The sequence below is a fragment of the Mesitornis unicolor genome, unplaced genomic scaffold, assembly GCF_000695765.1.
Source record: "Mesitornis unicolor isolate BGI_N332 unplaced genomic scaffold, ASM69576v1 scaffold17308, whole genome shotgun sequence".
Lineage (NCBI taxonomy): Eukaryota > Metazoa > Chordata > Aves > Mesitornithiformes > Mesitornithidae > Mesitornis > Mesitornis unicolor.
In genome coordinates this window covers 14,647-23,848 of record NW_010204071.1, presented here as the reverse complement: position 1 = coordinate 23,848, position 9,202 = coordinate 14,647, and the positions used below count along the sequence as shown (strand labels likewise).

Below are 9,202 nucleotides of genomic sequence, written 5' to 3'. Positions count from 1 at the left end.
CCCTTACTCCAGCTCCCTAGCAAGTATTTCCTAAGAGTACAAGTGAAGAGACGTGAGACCAAGCGAAAAAAATGATGTGGAGGGCTGGCAAAGGCCTGGCATGCATTTAGCATCATGGCTACTGCTTGCGAAAGACCAGAATCTGGAGCACATTAAACAACAAACAAGAAGAAGAAAAGGAGCTGCGGTAGAAGGCTGCTTAGTCACTCATCTCTCCAGCTCCGTGTCCAGAAATGTCCATCTCTCTGAGATGCCCATTTTCTTCTCCACCCAGTCCACATAGTTAGAGACTTTGGTGTACACACCGTACACCTGCTTACTGCCGCACTCCTCCGGGCCACCCCAAGAGACCAGCCCTTGGGCCACCCACCGCCGGGTTCCTGGGTCCTGGATGACAAAGGCTCCCCCACTGTCTCCCAGGCAAGTGTCCTTCCCACCTTCGTAGTAGCCGGCGCAGAACATGTTCTCGGTGACGCTGTAGTTCCCCGAGCGCGACTCGTAGCTGGTCTTGCACTCTGCGTGCAGCACCACCGGTAGTTTGACGTACTGCAGGATGTCGGACAGTGTCCTCATGCCCGAGCTGATGATCTCATCCACCGTGATGTTCGGGTTGGAGATACCCCAGCCAGCCACCAGCCCCAGCATATTAGGGTGAGGCCCCTCCAGCTCGTGCTCAAACTGGGGGAGGCAGATGGGCATGACGTAGTTCCCCATGGTCACCTTCTCCTTCAGCTTGACCAGAGCGATGTCATGGTTGTAGTTCTGGATGTCAAAGTCCTCGTGGAGGATGATTCTCTCCACTGTCCGGTTGATGGCCTCCATCTTGTTCCTCACATCATGGAGGGCCAGGTAGACGGTGACGTGCTCCTTGGAGACGGGGATGACGGTCTTGTCTCGCCGCTGGGAGCGAAGCACGTGAGCAGCTGTCAGCACCCAGGAGTCTGAGAGCAGGGCCCCGCTGCCAAACCATTTGTCATTGGGCACCCGGGACATGTCCTCCACCACAATCAGGGCCTGCCAGGGGAAGAAGCCAGGCTCTGCGTTTCGCCCACCAATGATGCGCTTGATGATCCCAGGCAGAGGACGAGCTGGCCGGCCACACACTGGGGACAAAAAGGACAGGACAGTTACTCCAGCACTTCCCTAGGGAGAGTGAAAAGTGACATCCTAGATTATGCCACATGTCTGGTTCTTTTCAAATCAAATGCTCACGCGTGTCTTTTTTTTCCACAGAGGGGAACTCTTTTCTTTTTTTTGATGGATAAAGCCCATCCTCCCACCTTCACTTTCTCCCAGCAAAGTATGCTTCAGAGCTTGGAGCAGGCTGGACATTACACCCCATCCCCTATGCTAGCAGATCTTTGGAGGTATGCCTGAATATAGGAACACATATATCCTTCTGAAGGGGTGTTGCTTCCTAAAAGCAACCCCAGCTCCTTTTGTGTCTTCCTTGCTTGGTGGAACCATTTCTGGCGGCAGTGATTTGCCCTGCTGGGTAAAGAGCAGTCTTTTGCTCTTCCATGAAGATGGTGGGATGACTTTATTCAGCCCTTGTGAAGACGGTCATGGACAAAGAGGACAGTCTGAAGCCTGCATGGATTGCCCAGTTCCTTCTGTGAAGTAGGAGGTACCCTATGTTTCTTTAAGCCTGATGGCCCAGACATGAGTATGTGCTGGATCTCCACTTCACAGAGACTGCAGGATTTACTCTGCACATAACAGGTTCATATTTAGAGTGGGCTGTTGCCCACTGGGCATGAATATGGATGGGCAGAATCGTGTATAGCACACTATAGGGCCATGCTACCCCAAAGCTGTACCAGATCTCCTGACACTGAAGTCAGTCACGGATCCAGCAAAATATGTCAGCCAGGGTGGGACTTCAAGCACTCCAAGTAGGATTGGATCTCAGTCTCAGCTTACACCTATGCGATCTGTCGTCTGGATGAGGACCACGACTCTACCAGATTCCTTAGGGAAGGGGAAGTGGAAGGATCCTTCTGCTATGTCAAATGTCTGGCATATGCTATGATTTCTGCCAAGACTGGATTGCAGTAAAACAGTGACCTAAAGGGTTGTTGTACAGTTGAGCTGGTAAGTGGGAAAAGGAGATGGCTTGAGGGTCAGCCTGCACTTTACTATTCCTCACTTTGCAGTTTGGTTTCTGGAGTGATTTGGCTGGATCCACCCCACTTCAGAAGCCGAAAGGCCAAATGAGTAATCCTGCAGCCTCACCATCCCCTGTGAGCTCTTCCCAAGCCATCCAGCTGCTTGCCTGGCTCCTGCTCAGTGTGCCAAGAAACCCAGGGGAACACTGAGCCTGACATCAGCCCAGCCTCACCCCTCGCTCCCAGATCTGTCACGAGTTCCCTGGTCTCATGGCCATGGCATTCGACCTCCTGGAGGAGCTCTGGCTGGAGCCGGCTCAGCTGTGGGATGTTGCCTAGAATCATGGGCTTTAATCCCGCATCTCAAGTCCTCATCACAATTCTGGCAGCCAAACCAGCATCCCTCTGCTCAGCTCAACAGAATTAATGTCTGAAGAGCCCTGATGTGCTGCCTGCTTTACCTCCAGGAGCTTTATCCAGGTGCTGGGACCTAGTGTGAGGAAGAGGAGGCACTCAGCATGCTGAAGGTGACTCTGAGAGGGTTGGACAGGGACACTCCTTCCTTTGGGGAACTTAAGCCTTGGGAAAAGGGTGTTGTGGTGGAACTGGTTCATGCACTGTGGAGGCAGTGGTCAATGCTCGGGGATTCCAATGTCACTGGGATGTGGTGGGAGCCTATTTGGTCTTGTTCTTCCACAGCTGGAAGACTCCTGAATCACAACATCACAGGTACTGGTCTCATCCTCTGTGGAAAATGCCAGGACTCTGCCCTCACACCCCCTGTGCTGGGAGGGGAGAATTCAGAGCTGCACAAAAAGATGCTCTGACCACCCCCCTCCCCGGGGCAATGGGACCAGCACTGAGAATCAGCCTCACAACCAGGGCAGGAGCACCAGGAGCTGTTAATGTGGATTTTTTGGGGCTGGGGTCTGCCGCTTTGAAAACTGAAACTCCATCAAGGAGGGAGCATGGGGAGTGTCTCTGTGCCTGCTTTTCTCCCCTGACTTTCACAGTGCTGCAAGGAATAGAAAACATGCTCAGGCAAATAATTCCTGTGTCCCAACCCAGCTGGGCTTCTGCACCAAAGCTGACGGCTGTCCCAGGGAGATGGTTTGAGAGGAAGCGCATCCAGCCAAATATTTATTCTCTTAAATTACATATCAAAAATGCTGACCAGGCTGCAAATGCTCCCACTAATGGCAGAGGAAGGCATGGAGTGGCCTAGAAGAGGAGTTTCTACTGATGGGGACTTGGCGTGAGACACGGGGGAAGATCTGAAGAGCAGCTGGCCAGCTGCTGCCTGCAGATCCCGATCTCAGGAGAGCGTCACCCTGTCTCTGGGTTTTTCCATTTTCCTGAAGGCTCTCTGACTTCTGTCACTAATCAGGAGGTCTGGAAATGGCCCACGAAAGCAGCTATGGCCCCAAAAGATGTCCCCACATGCTCCCGTCTCAAATTAGTTCAGGCTGAAACATCAGGGAGAGATGCACGGAGCAGCTGCCACAACAAGAGCAGCCAGAGCCCTCGCCTAGGAGCTCTGCGGGCTGCGGAAAATTTCAGGGGGTCCCTCCTCTGGTCATGGCCAGAGAACAGATGCCCTGCAAGACCTGCCATGGGGCTGAGCCAGCTCTTGAACCCTAGGGTGGCTGGATCTGTGGCTGCTGCACAGCAGCTGGATCCTTGCACATCTCCCTGCACATCCTACCACAACCCACACTTGGGGCTGCCTCCAGCCCCCCATGCCTGGCAACCAGACCTGGCCCCATGCTTGGCTATGGCCAGCCAACATCCCAGAGACTTCTGTTGAATCCTGAGTGGGTACACCTGTCCTGAAAACGTGCTGGCTGCAAACATTTCTGCCACTGCTCAAAGGCTTGGGACTTTTCCTTCCTTGTGAATCAGCTGGATTTTTGCTCCTGCATGTGGACACACTTCTAATGGGGGCTGTCCAGTGCCACCTCTGCACTCTGTCTGGGCCAGCCAGGATGACAGGAGACTTCTGTCCCCATCAGCCTCCTGCTCATACATTGCAGCAGTTGGATATGTATATCCCAGATATAAGTCACTGTCACCAGGAAGCAGCAGGTCAGGTCTGGTGTGGCGTCATATCTCACTCTATGCATGTCCCTGCTGCACACCCCTTGCCACAGGCACTGGTTGCCCCAGCACACGTACCTGGTCGGCATGACGGCAGCTTGGTCCCCAGCTCCTCACTCCTCCACACCCCCGATGCGTCGCACGTGTAGGTGGCTGGAAGAGAGCAAAGCATGAGCTGGACTGTGGCCTTGGCATGAGGAGGTGACTCTTGCGGCGAGATATTGCCCAGCTGTCAGGACTCTTTGAATCCTTTTCCAAAGCAGGAGCTGACCTCCCTTTCATGCTGTGCTCCATCCCCTTCAGGGCCCTGGCAGCCCTGTCCCCAGCGGGGAATGTGCCACCATCCTCAGTTTCATTGCCTTCTAGAGGGCTGTGCTGCACCCTCAGCCACCCCACTAATGCTGCCAGTGCCTATTCCACTGATGCACTCTGGATACTGGGACGAGATGCATGAGGCCAGTGGGTGTGTGGGGGGGATATGAGCAGGGAGGCAGGAATGTGAGGAAATCATTTTGGCGTTGCTTGCTGAGGAGGAAGGAGGGCTGGGGTGTGTGTGCACACCCCTTCTGCTCGGTCCAAAGGGTGCAGAGACCTGTGGTGCTCAGCAAAGCACCTTGTGATGTCTCTGTGACTGTGGCCCAGGGGGATAAGATGGAAACACAGTCTGCTATGATCCCACTGAGATCTGTTGAGCTTTGGCTGCTCTGGACATTTAGGTGCTGAGATGGGGAGTCTTGTAAAGCCCTTTCTGGGGATACTGAGCCTGGTGCTGTCTTCTGCAGCAGCTTCTTTCACAGAGACACAGAAAATCTCATGTGCTGCAGGGAGCAGATGGCAGAGTGAGAAGGCAGAGCAAAGGAGAGCAGCCATGCTGCTCTGCCGAGACTGTGAATCACAGGGACAAAGCACCAGGCAGTGCTAAATCCATCCCCACCTCCTTGTAGAGCAGAACGCGGCCAGTCTGACAGTTCAGGCAGTGCAGATGCAGTGCATGGATGTGTGCAGGCTACATCCACAGCCTGCAGAGCATCCCAGAGCTGCCATCCCAAGCTCCCCCCACTTGCAAACACCCACATTATGCCATGGGGATGTGGCTCGACCCCACCGCTCACCGGTGCTGTTGGGGGCCATGTGGTAGTAGGGGCGCTGACAGTGGTACTGGATGGCTGCTCGGTAGGTGGTGAGGTTGTTCCTGGAGGAGAAGGTGACAAAGCCGTGCTGCAGCTCCGGTGGCGCTTTGCAGTCAGCAACTGAAAGCCAACACAGAAGTGGGGGTTGAGCTCTGAAACCCTGCCATGGTCACCCTGCAAAGACAGGGTGCGTGTCCGGCACTGCTGAACATCAATGACACAGCTCAGTCATTACCACTCATGCTGGTGGAGACCTTCATGCTGCTGAGAGCCCCTTCTGAGCACTTCGTTAGTGCAAGATCTCTCTGCTTTACCTTTGAGAGGGGAAGAAACCTGCACTGCCAGCTGAGAGCCACTGGGAGATACTCCTGGAGTGTGTCTTTGCATTCCTTACAAGGGGGCAGGAAAAAGCAGGCAGGTCACTAACCTACCCCATGCACTGGAGAAGCTCCTCTATGCACAAGGCTCTGCTGAGAGCATGTTCCCAACCCTCCTGCTCTGGGTTTTGCTCACCAAACTGATGATAAGCATTTACAGCCTAGGCTGAGCAACCCTAGGGCCTGGCTGTCCTGCAGGAGATGAAGGCGTGGCTGGTCTGCAGGCAGGGGTAAGGCCTGCAGACGTGTCTGACACCCCACCTGCTCCATCCCCCAGGACATGGTTTAGCTCTGCTTCACCCATTCTTGGTGTGGGCTCAGGGTCTGGTGGAGGAAGAAGGATTTCCAGTGTGCTGTTGCCCTTCCCCATGGCCTGTCCATGGTCCCTTTTCTCCCCCAGATCCTTCACAGTGCCCTATCCAGCCTCTCCTCCCCAGCATGTCCTCTGGATTGGCCTTGCACCACCCATCCCAGGAAGGACCCCAGGTTTATCCACCAAAGCCAGGAGTCCCCTCGTGGGATCTGCATCTCCTTGTTGTGTAGGCAGTTCACAGCACATTTGGATGATGCTGTGAAGCCTTTCCTTGCCCCATCCCAGATGACCTCTCCCAGGGAAGAACTGGGGTCTGATCCTGTCTGGGACACGCACAGTGCCATGGAGCTGACATTTGAGATGAGAGGGTTGAGCAGGGGATGGGTGACTTTGCAGAAAGCAGGTCTTGTGGATGAGAGATGATGTGAGCTCTGTGGATCTCCATGTGCTCCAGGATAGGATGGAAGTGAGGACAGGAGCCCTGATTCCTGATGCAGTGATCCAGGAGAACAAGGAGGGAATTTACTACAAGCAGTAGCTGGCACCAGGAACATGTAGCGATGCTCAGGGCTGCCTAATTGCTTGGGTGAAAAAAGCCTGGTTTATGACAAAACACAGCAGCTCACCATTCGCTAGGGTCCTCTCCAGCCCTGTAGAGACAGCAGGTGATGGAATGGGTTGGGTGGAGGCTTTGGGTACCCGTGTCTTGTGGAGGGACAGAGGAGGGTACATAGACACCTCTCACCAGATCGAGGGGTCCCGATCTGTCCTGAGCTTCCCTGCTCTCTTCCCCCCACTGCTCCCATGCCGTAGTGTCAGCAACTGTGGGTCCTTTATAGGGTGCTGGGGGACATTGGAGGTTGCAGGAAGGAGGGAAAAGGTGTTGGGGGACCAGCCTGGTTTGCACAGCTGCCCTGGGGTTGTTGATGGCTGCAGGGCAGCACCCACTGGCCCGCACAGCCTGTACCCACCCAGTGTGTCCCACAGGCCTAGGGCAGGCCTGCTGCTTGGTGAAGAAGCTCTTGGATGGAGGTGTTGCCCCACCAGTGTCCTGAAAGGCGCCGGGACGCTCGGAGAGAGGAGAGGAAGGAGTGTTTCTTATTTGCGATGCTGGGCCCAGGGAGAAAGGGCAGCGGGAAGCCGAATCCAAACAAACAAACAAACAAACAAACAACCAGGTGGCCATGCCGTACTCCTTGTGTAACCACCACCTTTGAGGGGGAGCTGAGCCAGGCCCGAGGCATCCGAGTGGAGAGGGAGGGATGTGAAGGATGTGCTGGTGCTGGGGTTGGCCAGGCCCCCTTCCCATAAGGTGGCATGGCAGTGGGAAAGGGGGCTCGGCTCCAAATTTCCTTTCCCCTTCTTGAGACGGAGTTAAGAAAGCACCAGGCGCAGAGGGGTTAGGAGTGCCATGCCAGTTAGACAAGCCACAGAGGTGGATTTGGCAGCTGGGCCAGGGGCAAAGGGGACCTGCCCTGGATACCGGACAGATCAGAGAGGGGCATCGAGACAGGCTGCCCGTCGGGGCGGCATGGCCGGCACCACCGGTGCCAGCCTCATGCAGCCACTTGCTCCGAGCCGGCTCTTCCCTCTGTCTGGTTGTTGACTCTATCTGCAGCTGCACCGAAAGCAAAGGGGAAGGAGGAGAGCAGAGAAAGAGAGAGAAAGCCCAATTAGTAGATGAGCAGAGAGAGGCATGCAGGAAACCCAGCCCCCAAAACACCAGAAATCATTAATGAGTGCCCGGTCAACCGTGCTGGGGTGCTGTGGATGCCAGCAGAGCCATGGCCCTGCCGGATACCACTCACCCTGCTTGGCCAGGGCGACCTGGGGACAGTGGCTGGGAGAAGCTGTCATGGGGTTGTGTTTAACCTCACCAGGCCATGGAGCTGGATTTTATCCACCTTGGCTGAGAAGTTTTTCTGGTTTTGGCTTTGCTTTCTAAAACCATTTTTGCTCATGCCCTGTCTCTCCGAGACATCCCGGGGAGGTGGGAGGCATTGCAGTTTGGAGGCCTGAATTGCTCATTTAGGGGCTTCTTAGCTTTCAAAAAAAAGTCTTAGAAATTTAGTGTAGTGAGTCATACCACACAAGAAGGGACCAGTTCCAGCCTGGCTGGAATAATGCAGGTAATAATTTCGATTTTCTCCAAAAAATAATATGTTTTGGCCTTAAAAATATTTACCTAGATTTTTTTTTATTAGGCGAAATCAGTTTTTATCTGATCTCAGCTCAAGCTGGATAAAATCAATGGGAGACTGTGGTAGTGGAAGCAGCAGGAGTGGGGAGCTCCTTGGTGGGGCAGAGGCATCACTAAGCCCATACTTTCTAAGGAGCCCTTTCAGACATGAACTTATTTAACAGGACTGAGAGCCTCCTGTTTTCCATTTTGAGTGAGAAAACATGAATTAAAATTTCAGAAATACCCTTCTAAGGTGAGATCCACAGTATCATTAAAAGCAAAAGGATCTGCCCAGATGGGGAGAGCCTGGATCCCAACAGCCCTTGAGAGCATCTCGCCCTGCCTCTGCTGGAAGGTTTTGGGACCTTCTCTGAGCACGTTTGCTGCTTTTCTTCTCTCTGGGCCAGCCTTGCAGCAGACTGAGCAGCAGTGAGAGCTTCCTTGAGGCCCAGGGTGTTTTTTGGGGAAAGGGAAAAGTTGTTATCAGACATATGTCCCAAGCCTGAGCTGAAACCAGGAGCTAGGAATGATGAAAGAAGAGATGATGCAAATCATCACCCATCTCCTTTCTTCTCCCCTTTTCACCTGTTCTGAGGTTTTTAAATATTTGGGCTACTTTTCTCTCCCCTTTCACATAGCTGAGCAGTGCCCAGTTTAGGCTAGTACCTGAGACCTCCCTAATGCTGATTAGGAAAGAAATTTTGACCAGGAACCAGATTATCCTAAATTGTCCCAGATTTATCCAGCAGAGCCAGCTCTTCAGCCAAGATTGCTCTTTCTTTGACAGGAAGACAGAAAAGTGGCTCACAAATCAAGTTACATGAGTAATCTAAATAAAAGCACCAACCTCCTGCTTGTGGCATTTGGAGTGAGCCCCACTATGTTATCCAAGAGCGAGCCAAAAGAGCTTTGCAGAGTTAGTTACATAGCCTCTCTGGCTGGGTTTATGCCTCTGAGTAAGGAACTCCATTCTGGCAGGGCAGCTCCCTTGAGCA

At 53.6% G+C, this 9,202-nt stretch overlaps 1 protein-coding gene across 1 annotated transcript in view; it reads right to left on the bottom strand.

Annotated features, from left to right (window-relative positions):
• Positions 1-207: 207 nt before the first annotated feature.
• Positions 208-9,202, bottom strand: part of LOC104545739 (mannan-binding lectin serine protease 1-like) — a 20,379-nt gene continuing 11,384 nt past the window's right edge. Inside the window, 3 exon segments of the mRNA XM_010190947.1 lie at positions 208-1,103; positions 4,284-4,358; positions 5,318-5,455. Coding sequence (XP_010189249.1) covers positions 208-1,103; positions 4,284-4,358; positions 5,318-5,455 — 1,109 coding nt within the window.